This window comes from Aethalodelphis obliquidens, unplaced genomic scaffold, assembly GCF_003676395.1.
Source record: "Aethalodelphis obliquidens isolate GAN/ISIS:26980383/991018 unplaced genomic scaffold, ASM367639v1 scaffold4, whole genome shotgun sequence".
Lineage (NCBI taxonomy): Eukaryota > Metazoa > Chordata > Mammalia > Artiodactyla > Delphinidae > Aethalodelphis > Aethalodelphis obliquidens.
The window spans coordinates 74,857,205-74,874,697 of record NW_020837948.1 but is presented as its reverse complement, the minus strand read 5'-3'; the positions used below and the strand labels follow the sequence as shown (position 1 = coordinate 74,874,697).

General features: G+C 36.4%; 1 protein-coding gene across 3 annotated transcripts in view; it reads left to right on the top strand.

The window, feature by feature from the left end:
* The window catches only part of MTREX (Mtr4 exosome RNA helicase), a 137,168-nt gene that overhangs the window by 55,669 nt on the left and 64,006 nt on the right, over positions 1 to 17,493 (top strand). For all 3 annotated transcript variants that reach the window (XM_027101113.1, XM_027101112.1, XM_027101111.1), the window contains exons 13-16: positions 1,229 to 1,339; positions 2,876 to 2,977; positions 4,864 to 4,989; positions 8,948 to 9,098. In XM_027101113.1, coding sequence (XP_026956914.1) covers positions 1,229 to 1,339; positions 2,876 to 2,977; positions 4,864 to 4,989; positions 8,948 to 9,098 — 490 coding nt within the window. The remainder of the gene's footprint in view (positions 1 to 1,228; positions 1,340 to 2,875; positions 2,978 to 4,863; positions 4,990 to 8,947; positions 9,099 to 17,493) is intronic.

Sequence of the window (17,493 nt, the reverse complement as noted above, 5' to 3'; positions counted from 1 at the left end):
TTTTTCTTTTGACTATTAGAATTGCCTTAGGAGTTCTAAAATATACTGATGTCTTGTTGCCACTCCAGAGATTCTGATTTAATTGTCTGGTGTGTGTCCTGATCGTTAGAATATTTCAGAAACTCCCCTGGTTGTTCTAATGTGCATCCGAAACTGAGAACTAATGCTTTAGCCCAACCTAATACTATATGATAGTTTTATTTTGTGAAAAGAAAAATTGGAAGGTCATACTCTGCTTACAGATGTTTGCTTTGATTTGTGTGGGATTTATGATAAGACTGCAATTGCATGTTTCTTGGTATTTAAAATGGTATTTAATTTATGAAATCTTATTGTAATTTTTCTTTCCAGCTGAATTATTAGTATCTAAGGGCTGAGCCATGTCTTTATACATACTTGTTATCCTAGCACACTTCTAATAGTAAAATTTAATGGTATTTAATAGTGTTAATGAACTCTTCAGTAATTCATTTGTTTTTAGATAAAGTACATATTTATATTAAATATGCTTTATAGTTATTTATTTTCTTTTGGTTTGAGTTGGCTAGTATTTTTTTTTTTAATTTATTTATTTTGGCTGCATTGGGTCTTCGTTGCTGTGCACAGGTCTTCTCTAGTTGTGCCGATCGGGGGCTACTCTTCATTGTGGTGCATGGGCTTCTCACTGCAGTGGCCTCTCTCGTTGTGGAGCATGGGCTCTAAGCACGCGGGCTCAGTAGTTGTGGCTCACGGGCTTTAGAGCACAGGCTCAGTAATTGTGGCTCACGGGCCCAGTTGCTCCGCGGCATGTCGGATCTTCCTGCACCAGGGCTCGAACCCGTGTCCCCTGCATTGGCAGCCGAATTCTTAACTACTGTGCCACCAGGGAACTCCTGGGTGGTATTTTTTAAGTTTATTTCATGCAGATGCAAACTTTGCTGTCATAACCTTTAATTTTTTTAGAGGAGATGAAGTAATGCTGGAAAATTTGAATGAGGAAGCAAAACATTTATCAAGTTTATTTATTTAAACATGCCTTTCATATTAAAGCTAGGACAGAATTTTATTGTGTTTTAAGTTTAATTGTGGGAATATGGGTTTGCTTTCTAGTTTTTCTGGAAAAGTTATATAAAATTTCTTAAAACAGCATTCTTTCTTGATTACTGATTTTTCTTAATTTTGTTAGTTTCACATTTTAAAAGTTCTTTTCCTCACATCTTTTTAAAAATAAAATTGAATCCAATCGTAGGTTGAACATGTACTTCCTCTCTTGAAGAGGGGCATTGGTATTCACCATGGTGGTTTACTTCCTATTTTGAAAGAAACTATAGAAATTCTCTTTTCTGAAGGATTGATAAAGGTATGATTTTATTTTATTTATTATGCCCTAAAATTGTGTTATGTGAGCAGTTTGAAAGTTATCAAGAACACTGTTTGTAGGCAACTTTTTTTTAATTGTTATTTAAGTAAGTCGAACAGAACGGCTTAGGTAATGAACTTATTTTTGTATACAGTGTTATACTTCATAAATTTTGGACTATAGGTAAAAGTCATTTGTTTCTTTTCCTAGTCTTAAAGTAAGAAATGGTATCATTACTGAATACAGTGTAGAATTTTCCAGAAGGTGCTGTTTAATTTTCAGACCTGAAGTTGATACTGTAAGTGGACTCCATTCTGTATACAGATTAAAAGGACTAGTTTAGAGAAGACAAGGAGAATTGCTGTTTAGACTTATGAAAGAGTTTTTAGGATGTTCTCATTTAAACCAAAGAGAGTCTAATTTAATTTTTAATATTATGTTGATGCCTGTACCCAGTAATGGGATGTTGAAAATGGGAAACAACTCCAAAATATAGTTGTAAGCCTGTATATGACTCATAAATTATTTTATGTTTAAAAATCAGATTAGAGATTTGTCATGAGAACTTCAGCACTAACTAGGATATTTAAAAGAAATTTACTCACCCTAAAGACCATACTTGAGGTATTTTAGATAAAGAATTGGTCACTATTTGTACCTGGGTCCTGGTAAGGCCCTGTTGATGTCCTCATATAGATTGCATGTTTTGTTGAGACCCATTTTAAAGAATCTTTTAAGTGATACTTGTGGATTGTAGAATTCAAATAGAATAACTGTACATAAAGTGAAAAATTAAAGACCACCATTGCCCTTTACTTCCTAGAAATATCCACTAGGATACATACAAATAACATTTGATTTAATTTGTAAACAAAAGTGATTATATTACCCACATTATTCAATTTCTTCATATGCATTGCTATTCATTCTTTTTAACAGAGGAATAGCATTCTGTTAAGTTGATGAAATAAAGTGTTTTTATATTGTTGCCTATTGATGAAAATTTAGATTATTTAACAGTACTTCAGTGACTTAACTTGTACACATACCTTTGTGTGCTCTTTGGTAAAGTCTTAGATGTGAACATAAAGTGCCACTGATTTTGATCTCCCCTCAGAGATTTTAAAGGTGTCTCTAAAACCACTGCATCATCAATGAAGAAACCAGGAAATGAGACTGTGTTTAGAAAAATATTCTCCAGCCTAATAATGCTTTGTCCATTAGACCAGTAGTAGTCTCTCCAAGTTACCACCACTGGAGTTACGGAAAGAAAGACTATTTTCCCTGAATTAAAAAATTTCTGGGATCCAAGGGACATTAAATATTATAATATAAATTTAATATACATAATTATATGTAAATTTAATAATTTTGTATATAAAATACTGAAATACACCTCGGATAGCGTGTCTTATTTTTGTAAAATTTCATTAACTAATTTTTTAAATTAATGATTTATTTATACTTGAGTAATTTATTAACAAAACTAGTTTTTCAGTTTAAAATATGTGTTTAATTGTATACTTATTCATTTAGGCCTTATTTGCCACTGAGACTTTTGCTATGGGGATTAACATGCCAGCTAGAACTGTTTTATTTACAAACGCCCGAAAATTTGATGGGAAGGATTTCCGATGGGTAAGTAAAATAATTCATATATTGAAATAACTTTTAACTTCAGTTGTTTTACCCAAGATGATTTTGGCTCATGTAGTCTTTGAGATTTTCAGTTCTAAGTACTTTAAAACTTGTACCTGAGCTAATATGAGTAGTTCATCAAAGTTAAATTTCAGATCCTTTATATTTCTGTCCTTTAGCCAAAAACAAAAACCAAAAAGTAGGTGAAAGAGTTTAGTGATGAGGGATAAGTGTGCAAATGAGTCATGAATGCTTTAATGCATTTAAAATATGTCTAGAATTTTTATTTCTTCAAATTTTAAGTTATTTAAAGCACCTCTACTATAGTGGCTACAGTTGTAGCTCACTGTTTTACTCTTTAGGTTTAAAATAGAGATTTTTTTTTTTAACAGGTTTGCACATATGTCTTTCCTAAGGCAAAAGTTGGGATCATGAGTGAAATGGTGAATTGGAGTAAAAATAAATCCTTAATCCAGAAGCAAGTAATTGCTTCTTACCAAACTTAAACTATGGGCCTAGAGCTATGGTAGATACTGAGGATGCTAAATTTAAAACAAAACCAAACTAATCCCTACTGTGAAGAGACTTAGTGCAGGTGGAAGTTTATTTTATGGGCTCTGAGAAGTATGTATAGGAAGGATAGAACACAAGAGAAGAAGTTACTTGTATATAAGTGGTCATGGAGGCGTTATAGAGAAGGCCTCTATGTTTTGAGAAGGCCTCAAAGTTTTGAGAAGGCCTCAGAAACTTTCTGTAACTTGTGACTTTTTTAAGTCAAAAGAAGACTATTTCATGTAGAATATAATTTTTAATTGCAAAGTGGATAAAGTCTTCCATATGTTTTATATTTTAAGTTAATGTAAATTTTAAAATTCTTCATCATCAGTTTAAAATTACTTAATTCTTTGAATAAAACTGATGCTACAAGAAAATAAATAAATAAGTTTTTCGTGACTTTACATGCTCCTTGGCATCCAGTGGACCCCAGGGAAGGGTATGTAGTAAAGTGGGTAATTGAATTTAAGAAAACAACCATTTCTTGATGATTCAAGATCCTAATTATGAAATCTAAAAATCATAATGTGTCAAAATGTAACAATGCCCTTGAGTGCTGTTGAGATTTTATTGGACTGCCTTTTTGAAATGTTCTTTTTTGATCTTTAAGGTTGGTCCCAGGTCGTTAGGTCTGTTTTTGATGCTATCAGTAATATGCCTTCTAGTAGCACAGTGGTTTGCAACTCTTCTTGAGTCAAACATTTTTTGAGAGTCCGAACATGCTGGACCCTTCCAACAGGAGAAAAGTACACATGTACTTACAGATAAAACTTTGCCCAGTGTTCAGGTGGTTCAATTTTACCCTGAAAGACTATGCATGGGAGACTTACTAACCTTTCTCCCTTAGGTGGTTCTTAGTGATGAATGGACTCTTCTGAATGCCAAGGACATACAGTGAGAAAATAGAAATTGTGCTTTTTGTATGTGTTGATTTTTAATCTCATTTGGAAATTAAGAAAATTTGTTATGATAAAGACAGAATTGGTATTTAATAGAGTTTGGGTCATTGTTTGCTTTCTTAAACTTTCCTGTTTTCCAGAATATCTAGTTCAAAGATATTTTTTATGCCAGTGAATTAGCCAGTATTTCTCTATAGCTATTTGATCATTTTGGAGCTAAAATTTAGTTTTGCAACATTATTCTTAAGTGTTTTGCATTTTTGTCTTTTTACTTAAACTTTCCTAAAAGTTCATGTTTTTAATCTTGTTTCCTGTCTTGGAATGTGTAGCTTGTGCTTGTGAACTTGATATGATATGATAAGAATAATTTTAAGAATATGTTTTTCACCAGGTTTTCTCCTAAACTTTGCATTTTTAATTACGTTCATTCAGATTTCCTCTGGTGAATACATTCAGATGTCTGGTCGTGCTGGAAGGAGGGGAATGGATGACAGAGGAATTGTAATTCTTATGGTAGATGAAAAGATGAGCCCAACAATTGGAAAACAACTACTTAAGGTAACAAGTTAAGCTTCTGTGCCTTCACCAGGAATTTGAGAAACATACTTCAGGACCACATTGAAATTAATTGTGTCAGTTCAAATACCTCTCTGAGTAGATGAGTTAATTTTCTAAACTATCTGGGCTTAGGAAGGTGGAAGAGGGTAACTGCTCAAATTGCTGATACTTTGTACCCTACTTTCTGTTCTAATAGGAAAAGAGCAAGTCGTTCAGTGGAGGGGATGGAGATCTGCAGAGGGCAGAAATGTTTACTTTGCCCTCCAAATTTGAGATACCTCTATATCTGCCCACTCCACTGCACAAATCGCTTCTCACCTATCAGCGCAGGAAGTAGGGCAGATATTATCAGTATTGTGCACAGTTATCTTCCTATACCTTTGCAAGCCCAGATAGCTTAATGAATTAGTTCTACAATCTACCATTCTAATTCATCCTGTTGAGAGATTATAATATCCCAATAATAAATTTATAAGCTTTATTTCAAATTAACCTGTTCATTTTGCTTGCTTAATATTTGTGTTTTGGATTGTCTAAGATTTTTGTTTTATTTTGAAGAGCTTCTCAAAGAAGTTTGACCTACCTGATTGCTTTCCTTCTCCTTCTCCATGTATTGATAGTAAGGAATTATTAAGCATATCCATAGAGAACACTATCAATAAGATAGGAAGCTTAACATGAATTAAAATATAAAATTAACTGCCAGCTGATTAGCTACTTAAAATAATCTTCAAAACATGTTAAGACATACATAGGTTAATATCTCTGAAATATACTGTGTTCAACTTCTAAGACTTAGGAACTGCATGGAGAATTTGAGATATGGTTGTAGGAAGCCTGGTAAGCTGAAGCAAAAATAGGTAAAGTTCTTTTTTCTTTTTTTTATTTTAAATGTTTTTATATGAATAAAGACAAAGCTTATCTGTACATATTCATAGTGATCATATGGTGTCTTATTTTCAGTTTTAAAGATTAACACTTGGAAACCCATCTTCAAGTGTCCATATAACTTTAGTTCTTTCTTTTAGGGAAATGGTCAAGACTGAAAATTTGTGTTAGTCTTTAAATTTTGTCGCATATAATAAACACTATTTTTCTTACCTCGTACTCTGTGTATGGAAATAATCGAGTCAGGAGGCAATATTTTAATGGCAGCATCTGGTTCCTTTAGTACAGATTTTTTCATTCCATTTACTTGACATCTCTAGATTTGTTACCCTGTAAGTGTAAATTTCTATTGTCTTTCATTTCATTTAATAAAAGGGTTTTTAAATTTTATTGTGCAAAGAACATTTAAGATGAGATCTACCCTCTTAGTAAATTATTATGTGTAAAATATGTTGTTGACTGTTGTATAGCAAATCTCTATTTATCTCACTTGACTGAAACTTGATGCCCTTTAATTAGTAACTTTCCAATTACTCCTCCTCTCAGTCTCTGACAACTACCATTCTACTCTTTAAATCCATGAATTTGACTATTTTAGATACCTCATATAAGAGGAATTATGCAGGATTTGTCTTTCTGTGACTGGCTTGTTTCATTTAGCATAATATCCTCAAAGTTCATCCATGTTACATATTGCAGAATTTTCTTCTTTAAGAGTAAATAGTATTCTGTGTAGTTACAGTCCTCCCTTGGTATTCTCAGGGGATTGGTTCCAAAACCCCCATGTATACTAAAACACCAAAATGAGAGGATGAGCATGTCTCTTACATAAACAGCACAGTACTTGCTTATAACCTATGCACATCTTTCGTATACTTTAAATCATCTCTAGATTACTTATAGTATGGAATACAATGTAAACGCTATTTAAATAGCCGTAAATACAGTGTATATAGTTGCCTGTGCTGCATGACACATTCAAGTTTTGCTTTTTGGAACTTTCTGCAATTTTTTTTCCCAAGGATTTTGCGAGCCACAGTTCATTGAATCCTCAGATAGGGAACCCGAAGACACTGGGGAACGGCTGTATAGCCATATTTTTTAGCATCAAATTGGGATACTGTAATACTGAAAGAAGAGACTATTAATAATTATATCAATATATCAGGTATAAGTTGGGGTTGTCCTGGGGTCACTTGGATACAATGTTAAAATGCTATGTTGAGTTTAAGGTGATGGAGAATTCAGGTAGGTGTATTCTACAGCAGTTTGAATATAGAAGCAGAGCTTGAGGTTGGAAATAAACATTTGCAATATTGAAGCCCCACATTTCTTAAAGGAGGTAATAGTAGAAAAGAAAAATAATAGAATAGTAAAAAGTTGGTCTGTTTGCAAAATTATGAAGTAGCTGAAGTTGTCTTTCATTCCTCTCTTCCCCAAGAATGTGATTTTCATACTAACTCCACATATCCCTTTGGCCCTATTTTCAAGGAAAGTGGATAAAAAATAAGGTTTTAGGGACTTACTAACTAACCCCCTAGGGTAAATGGCTCTTGATTTTTCAGGAGTTAAGGAATACCACCATTTGAGACTGTTGAAAGTTCTGCTCCTTCTCCTCATAAAATCATATATTCATACATTTATAATTCTGAATGCAATAAGGCTGGCTTATGAACCTCAATTTAAAAGCCTCTGAATACCCTAACAGTGTTTGTGTAGTTTGCTATGCCATTTAAAGATTTGCATGTTTTGTGACACTTCTAAATATTTCAGCATGTATCTCCCAAGAATTTGGTCATTCTCATTTGGGCACTACATAACAATTTTCAATCTTAGGAAGTATTTACATTTAGAAAAAAGTATTCCTGGGCTTCCCTGGTGGTGCAATGGTTAAGAATCCGCCTGCCAGTGCAGGGTACACAGGTTTGAGCCCTGTTCCGGGAAGATCCCACATGCTGTGGCGCAACTAAGCCCGTGCGCCACAACTACTGAGCCTGCGCCCTAGAGCCCACGAGCCACAACTGCTGAAGCCCGTGCACCTGCAACCCATGCTCCTCAACAAGAGAAGTCACCGCAATGAGAAGCCTGCTCACCACAACGAAGAGTAGCCCCCGATCCCTGCAACTAGAGAAAGCCCGCAAGCAGCAAGGAAGACCCAACACAGCCAAAAAATATATATTAAAAAAAAAAAAAGGAAGGAAGGAGGGAGGGAGGGAGAGAGAAGAAAAGAAAAGAAAAGAGAAAGTATTCCTGAAGAAACACTGTAAGAAAAGTTTAGATCTCAAGGAAGTATTTTGGACATAAACCTTGTTGCAAATTAAGGTCACACTATTGTAACTAGCCCTTCTTTGGTAACAGCCACAATTAGGAGGAGAAAGAGGAATTACCAAAGTGTTGACAAAGACTGGTCTGTAAATTTTGGGGAAACATTTAGGCAGTTTTATGTCATTTCAGGAAGCTGAGAGTTTCAAAATAATTTTTTCTGAATGTCATTCTGAAATAAATTTAGTGTGCTCTATTAGCATAGGCCAGGTTATACTGCAGTAACAAACCTAAATCCAGTAACTTAAAGGTTTGTTTCTCTTTACTTGTTCATTGCACGTTTACAAAAGAGACTATGCTTATTATTGTTTAGGGATTCAAGCTGATAGAGAAACCACCATCTTGAACATTAGCAGTCACTGTGCCAGCAGGGAAAATGTAGCTTTTCACACCAGCAGTTAAATATTTGACCAGGAAGTGATAACATCACTGAAACTTATTTGCCCTCCCCACTGAGGGCAAAATGTGTAATCCTGTCAAGTACCTAGAAGGCAGAGAGCTAAACATACTTGGCCAACAGTATTTTAACTGCCACTGTCCTAGTTGGTGTTTTTTTTCCCTCCTTCCTTCACTTTCCCAAAGATCAACTGTTTTATCACTTTGTATTGGTCATTTAAAGGAAAGAACTTAATACATTTCTGTAGTATTCCTTAGCGAAGACTAAACTGTTAAGCAGTTCAGGAGGTTAAAAATATTGTTATGAATTTATTTTTAAAATCTATAACATTGACATGTTTTTTTCTCTCAGGGCTCAGCTGATCCACTAAATAGTGCTTTCCATTTGACCTACAACATGGTCTTGAACTTACTACGAGTAGAAGAAATAAATCCTGAGTACATGTTGGAAAAATCCTTCTACCAGTTTCAGCATTATAGAGCAATTCCAGGAGTAGTAGAGAGTAAGTATAAAATTACCCTAGCAGCCTCATTTAGCTAGGGTAGACCAAATAGCAAAATTACGGTGTCATTGACTGCTTTAGCTATTGGTTTTTTTCTGGTAAGCCAAATCATTGTAACCAACTAGAACATTTTAAAAGAAAACACTATCAGGACATAATTCTATGGTTAATTCAAATTTAATATAATTTATTGTTATAGACATATCACATGATAATTCATATTCATGAATAATGATATTCAAATTAATATAATGCTTTCTAAAGTCAAAAAAGTAAGTGTTCTATTGTAACTGTGTTCAAGTAGAATTGTGTGTTGATCCTTATTCTAGAAGATCGTGGCTGATTATCATATAGAACTGATTAAAATCTAAAACAGAAGCAAAGATTTAAAATTCTGGTTTGGGTAAATCTTATAAAAACAATGCATAGTTGTAAAGAAAAAAAAACCCAAATTTTGCAAAAGATACAAAGGAAATTTAAGACCATTTGTAATCTCACACAGACAGCCACACAACCACTGCTAACACTTCATGGTTCTTCCATCATTTTTATTTTTCATACGTATTTTTCATATTTTTTTCAAAGTCGGGATTAACAATGTTTTGCTAATAACAACGATGTTATTATAGTTGATATCATTTGTTAAACATTTATCATATGGCTAACCTTGTGTTAAATGCTTTACATTAACTCACTGATTCTGGCTTTTTTAAATTTAATTTCAATTATTCTTTGAAAGTATGGTTTTTAATAACTGCATAATATTTTCATTTTATGAATGTACTATGATTTATTTAACAATAAAGGCAAATTTGAGATATCTTTCTGTCATGGATAGGATACTACCACTCAATTTTATGCACCTGAAAGTAAATGAAGTGTAATAATATACCTTAAAAAAATGAAAAGGCTTGGAACATCCAAGTAAGTTAAATTCTCATTTTTTTTACCCTTACCTGGATGACATCATAATTATTTCTCTTAATTTCTTTGGTCTTAATTAAGAGAGCTTCTTCATTACAAAATATAGAGCTGGAAGAAGCTTTGGCATCATTTTACAGGTGTAAAAAAATAAGGCATAAGAGAAGTTAAGTCTGTATATAAGGTTACACATTTGATTGATGGCAGGTTTGACTTGGACTCCAGTTCCTAACTAACCCATGCTGTTTTTATTAAAGTGTGGGTCATCCCTTTTTAATATGACAAGAATAGATGTAGTAACTTCTCTGGCTGAAAAAAAGAAAACAATGAAAAAAATTCTTGGGCTTCAGTGGCTCAGTGTTTGAGAGTCCGCCTGCCGATGCGGGGGACTCGGGTTCGTGTCCCGGTCTGGGAAGATCCCACATGCCACGGAGCGGCTGGGCCTGTGAGCCATGGCCACTGAGCCTGCGTGTCCGGAGCCTGTGCTCCGCAATGGGAGAGGCCACAACAGTGAGAGGCCCGCGTACGGCAAAAAAAAAAAAAGAAAAAAAATTCTTGAGCTGGCTGATATTAAGACTTACCTTTGGGCTTCCCTGGTGGCAGAGTGGATAACAATCTGCCTGCCAATGCAGGGGACACAGGTTCGATACCTGGTCCGGGAAGATCCCACATGCCATGGAGCAACTAAGCCCGTGCGCCACAACTACTGAGCCTGCACTCTAGAGCCCATGAGCCACAACTACTGAAGCCCGTGTGCCTTGAGCCCATGCTCCGCAACAAGAGAAGCCACCGCAATGAGAAGCCCGTGCACCGCAACAAAGAGTAGCCCCAGCTCGCCGCAACTGGAGAAAGCCCGTGCACAGCAACAAAGACCCAACACAGCCTTAGATAGATAGATAGATAGATAGATAGATAGATAGATAGATAGGTAAATTTATATATAAAAAAAGATGTCAGATTTTTGGTGGTTTTTTTTGGTACACGGGGCTCTCCCTGTTGTGGCCTCTCCCGTTGCGGAGGAGCACAGGCTCCGGACGTGCGGGCTCAGCGGCCATGGCTCATGGGCCCGGCTGCTCCGCGGCATGTGGGATCTTCCCAGACCGGGGCACGAACCCGTGTCCCCTGCATCAGCAGGCGGACTCTCAACCACTGCGCCACCAGGGAAGCCCATGAGTCAGATTTTTTAAAAATATTACTTTTTAAAACGTTGAAGTATAGTTGATTTACAGTATTGTGTTGGTTTCAGGTGTACGGCAAAGTGATTTGGTTATACACATATACATGTATATATCTATGTTCCTTTTTTAAAATTCTTTTCCATTATAGTTTATTATAAAATATTAAATCTAGTTCTCTATGCTGTACAGTAAAACCCTGTTTATCTAATTTATATATGGTAGTGTGCCTTTGTTAATCCCATACTCCCAATTTATCCCTCCCCCACCCTTCCCCTTTGGTAAAGTAAGTTACTTTTTAAACTTCACTTTCTATTATTCTTTTGTAATTCCATAGAAAATATCCCAGATACAGCAGGGGTTAGAGGGAGAATTCTCCAAGTATTTTCCCATTTATTTAAAGCCCTTAGGACTTTTAGCTGGGCTCAGATTATTCAATATGACTTTGAACAAGACTGCTACCCACACTGTGAGCTTAAACATTGCCACCAGGACTTCCCTGGTAGGCCAGTGGTTAAGACTTCACCTTCCAGGGTAGGAGGTGCGGGTTCACTCCCTGGTCGGGGAGCTAAGATCCCACATGCTAAGATCCCACATGCCTCAGGTTCAAAAACTCCAAAACATAAAACAGAAGCAGTATTGTAACAAATTCAATAAAGACCTTAAAAATGGTTCACATAAAAAAAAATCTTAAAAAAAAAAAAATTGGGGGCTTCCCTGGTGGCGCAGTGGTTGAGAGTCCACCTGCCGATGCAGGGGACGCGGGTTCGTGCCCCGGTCCGGGAGGATCCCACATACCACGGAGCGGCTGGGCCCGTGAGCCACGGCTGCTGAGCCTGCGCGTCTGGAGCCCGTGCTCCGCAACGGGAGAGGCAAGCCCCAACTGTTGTTGCTGTTGTTTTCAGTGTGGTTCTAACTGATTTATGTTTTAAAAGGATTGTTAACATAACCTCCTACCCCCTGTGTTGCTACCACATACTTGAATCTTCCTGCAATTGAATTATCCTTGCCTTTCCCTTAGCTCTCTTTTTAAAGGGGCGAGACCTGTTTTGCTAATATTTTGGAACCAACAAATAGACTAAATATCAAAAGTATATTTAGTGGAAGAAGTAGGAATTTAAGTGATGAAAGTGATAATTGTGGGGTAGTTGCAACACCTTTAGTAGTTTGCAGGGCTGAGCTGTGTGACCAAAGAGCACGTAGTGTAAGAGGAGATGGGTAGAGGTGATAGGGGCTATCCTCTGTGCTTTTAAATTGCAGAATACATCTTGAATGAAATTTATTTCCATTTCACTTATTACTTGGAAGAGTATGATTCCTTTTGCTATCGATACATAGAATCTTTTCAAGAGACCTGGTGTTATTTTTACCACCTTAAGTATACCAAAATTAAAATGTAGACTGTTATCTTTGGAAGTACAGAATTAATCTTTATTTTACAAATACACTGCTTTAATTTTTACAACAAACTTAAATGGCTGTCATACATGAGACGTTTTTCATTTTGATTTACTGAATCCACAGTAGATTTTCCAGTGAGTCATAGAGTAAAAATTCTTGGGGCTTCCCTGGTGGCACAGTGGTTAAGAATCCGCCTTCCAGTGCAGGGGACGCGGGTTCAAGCCCCGGTCCAGAAATATCCCACATGCCGTGGAGCACCTAACCCCATGTGCCACAACTCTGAGCCCATGTGCCACAACTTCTGAGCCCACGTTCCACAACTTCTGAGCCCACGTGGCACAACTACTGAAGCCCGTGCACCTAGAGCCCATGCTCTGCAACAAGAAGCCTGCACACCATAACAAAGAGTAGTTCCCGTTCGCCGTAACTAGAGAAAGCCCACACGCAGAAATGAAAACCCAACACAGCCAAAAATAAATAAATTTACAAAAGCAAACAAAAAACAAACATGGGGTTGTGAGAATCAACAACAACAACAAAAAAAAGTGTTTTTTAAAAAAATACAAAACAAACAGTAAAAATTCTAGGATTTCTGGCTTCCCTGGTGGTGCAGTGGTTAAGAATCTGCCTGCCAACACAGGGGCACGGGTTCGAGCCCTGGTCTGGGAAGATCCCACATGCCGCAGAGCAACTAAGCCCGTGTGGAGCAACTAAGCCTGTGTGCCACAACTACTGATCCTGTGCTCTAGAGCCCATGCACCACAACAAGAGAAGCCACCTCAGTAAGAAGCCCACGCACCTCAATGAAGAGCAGCCCCCACTTGTCACAACTAATGAAACCCCACGCACAGCAACGAAGACCCAACGCATCCAAAAATTAATTAATTAATTATTTTTTTTAATTCTAGGATTTCACTGTTCCTTTACTGGAAAGAAAAATGGAAAGAAAAATGCAGATTTAATTTTAATCCTTTTGTTTAGTTTCATTAATAGATAATGCCATGGTTAATAGCAGGAGCTGTGGAGTTAGACATGGGTTTGAATACAGACTGCTTCAGCCTTAGTTTGCTCTTTTATGCAATTGGAATAATATCTAGTTCATCCAAATCATGAAAATTAAATGAGATCATTTATGTTAAATTCTCAGTAAGTGCTTGTTTTAATTAATGATAGTAATGCCATACATCAGTAAAGCCATTTAAACTTTAACCTTTTGTAAAATTTGCTCAGTACTGGGAGTAGCAGTCCATTTCCCCATCACTCACAGGTCTGTATCTATTGCACGTTTTATATGATACAAATATAATTTTGGAACCCCATCGCCCCTCTCCCTCAAAAGGGGGAAGTTGATTGCAGACTGTCTTAAGAGTTTATGGGCATATCTCACATGCTGTTTCCTAAGATACTGAGGCTTTCTTATGGCGGTACACTGCAGGAAAACCAGCTTATTATACTGAGGTTCCTCTACTTTTTGATTGGTGTGCAAGATATACTTTCCTTAATTTGGGAAAAAGTGGGCTGCACCTAAACTAACTTCCTGGAGTGGTATATATCTGTATTTAGAGTCCTAGATATAAAACACATGTGATTTCTTACTAGATACAAAACACATGTGATTTCTTAAACTGTCTCTCAAACTTTTGATTCATTAGTTAAGTGGTCTGAGAACAGAAATGATTTGGAGTGGAGGATGGGGGCAGTATTTAAGCATCAGGCAGAATCTTTGTGTATCATCTCTCCATAAACAACTCCTGTCAGTGCTTATTTAGTATTCCACTGATACCTGCAGTGTTATTTTGTAACTTTTGGTAAGGCAGCAAGATTAGCATTTCAGTTATATTTTTCCTTTTCATATAACCTCTTATTGACTTGAGTCTGCCACATTTTTTAAATCATATCTTCTTCTGATAATGTTTACTCTTATAATGTGTTAAGAATAGCCTTCTATTATCAAATGAAAGGAATACAGTTCATGTAAAAAGTAATGCAGTTCACTTAAAAATAACCAGGATAATGCAATATGCCTAAGAGAGTACAAAAGACCAGAAGTTAGAGGTAAAAACAAAAAGCAAAGAAAAGATAAAAAATTCCAAAGAACATATCTCAATACTTCAGCAGACTTTTCGGCAGATCTGACTCTGGTGTCACTAAAAATAAGCAATTAATACAAATAAATAGGCTTAGAGGAGGAGGATATGGTCTGCAAACTCTGGGTCTCCTCACACATCCCTGATAACATTTCAGTCTCTTTCTATAGCTAATTTTTCATCCAACTTTTTAAATGTCTAAATGTGTCTTACTTAAAATGTGGTGCCCAGAGGTAAATAGTATTTTCTATGGGAGGTCTGACCAGGGACAAGTACAATGGAAGTATTGTTATTGCTCTTGTTGACTTTTCTAAGAAAGAGAGAAGTCAAGTGCAAGGAGAGCTGTAGAGAAGAGTGTCACAGTTGGTGCCAACTGTTGACCCAGTAGATTGCATGCTAAAAGTTCTTCGCACAAATTGACCTAAGCCCCCTTTCTACAAATGCAAGTGCAGGAACTTAATAATAGTATATGTTATAGAGATACATATATCCTGTTTTTTAAACATATGGTTAAAAAATTATGGATTTAGGTTTTTTACCAAAATTATTTCTGAAATTATAGTCTTCATCAACAGATGGAAATTTATATGTATGTATTTACTTTGGAAAGATTCCTGAGCATCTGGAGATGAAATGAGATGGTTTGTTCATTGTTAAGGATGAGGGAAATCCTGGAACTGGACCTTAGGGTTCTAATGTTTGGTCCTGCTCCCATGTGGCATGTGATTTGGGTCAGGTCTCCTAATTGTGATTCGAGTCCCAGAAGAATAATATAGATATTATAGCAACTATTTTGAATACTTAAAAGCATTAGGAGGCTCAGATTAAATAATTTTAAAAACTGCTTTTTCTCCTATAAAGTTCTCACCACATGTGAGCTGCCCTTGCCGTCATACACCCTCAGTTAGCTCCATCTCTTAGGGTTTCAGCTTGAGTCCAGATGTTCTGTGGAGCTAATTCTTGCTCATTCTGCCCTGCAACCCTCCTCTATTATGATAAAAACAAAAAAGCTACCAGCCACCATGTAGTTGTTCTCTATCTCTTTACAGATGGGAAATGCTGTTAAGTTGACTTTTTTTTTTCCTCTTGGGGTGCTTTCTGAATGCATATTGTTTGTTCTATTCTGGTACACCCCTCATACCCCAAGATTATTCTTTCATACCTCAGTTCTATAAATCTGAACACAAGAAATCCTCAATGATGGGAAGAAGAGTCAAAGAGTTGCCTGGAAGGCATATTCTTTTCCAAAAATAAGTCATTGTCTAGGACTAACAGTAAAATGAGGCAGGACGAAGTCCTCCTGTCATTGGAAGTGGCTGTACCTTCTGCAGGAAAGGACTCATGGATAAACTCCGCGTTGAAGCCCTGGGGGCCAGGCTATACTGGATACTAAGGATATAAGGATGTCCAGGCGAGGGTTGGCTCACAGAAGCTCATAGAAGCTAATAGAAAAACTTGAGGGGCACAGAGGTAAGCTGAGGCTGGCAAGGCTGGTAAGGGTTCTTGAAGCTGAGTCTGCAGGAAGGAAGTCCCTTGAGGCAGAGTTCTCTAGTGATCAGCTCACAGGAGCAGGATGCAGGGTTACAGTGTGCCAGTGGAAATTAGGAGCTGCCTATGACGCAGGTGGGTACTCTTCAGAGGGAAGGAAGAGAAGTGACTTCTAAATACTTTCTTTAAATTATTTTTTCTTTTTTTACTTTTAAAATGGGATGCCTCCTAAGTGAATTTTTAAGTTGGTGTCATCTACTTAGAATAGATGCAGAAAGGAAAAGACCTGGGAAATTGGAGAGAGAAACAAACTTTTAATAGTTTTTTGTTTGTTTGTTTTTAGTCAGAAGATCTAACTTGGTGACGACATCTTTCCCTTCTGTCTCCATGCAGTAGATTGGATTTGTTGTTGTGTATAAGGATGACTGTGTGGGGTGGGAATTCAGCCAGAAGTTGGACATGCGTGGGGTATTAAGGAGGGTTCAGAAATCAAAAACTTTGCTTATTCCCATGCCTGATATCATGGTCTTAGGCTATCACATTTACCTTTTTCCATCTTTCCAAAAAAATAAATTAACAACCTAAATGCCTAAAAGAGTGCAAAAGACCAGAAGTTAGCGGGAGCAGTCTGTGAGAAGGTTGAAGATGATAATTTTAAAATAATAATAATAATACAGTAATATCCTTCCTCAGTGTTTACAGTGTGCTATACTGTTAGCTAAGTACTTTCCATATGTTCTGTCAGCCTCTAATTGTAGCCTTGTGGGGTATGGCTACTATTGTTATCCTCATTTTGTGAGTAAAGAAACTGAAGCACACAGGTTAAATACAGGAGTTTGGTCAATGGAATAGAATTGAGAGTCCAGAAATAAACCCATATATCTGTGGTCAGTTGATTTTTGACAAGTGCTGCTGTGATAGTTGATAGCCACATGCAAAAAAAGTGAATTTGGACCCTTACCTCACACCATATACACAAATGAACTGAAAATGGATGAAAGTCCTAAATAAACAGCTGAAACCATAAAACTCTGAAGAAAACATAGCTAAAAATCTACATACCCTTAGATTTGGCAGTGGTTTCTTACATAAGATACCAAAAGTACAAGCAACAAAAGAAAAAATAAATAAATTGGATTTTATCTAAACTTTAAAACTTTTGCACTTCAATATATACCAACAATAAAGTGAAAAGAAAACCCAGAGTGGGAGAAAATATTTGTAAATCATGTATCTGATAAGGGTCTCGTATCCAGAATATATAAAGACCACTTACAACTCAACAACAAAAAACCAAACAATATAATTTCTTTTACTAAACAT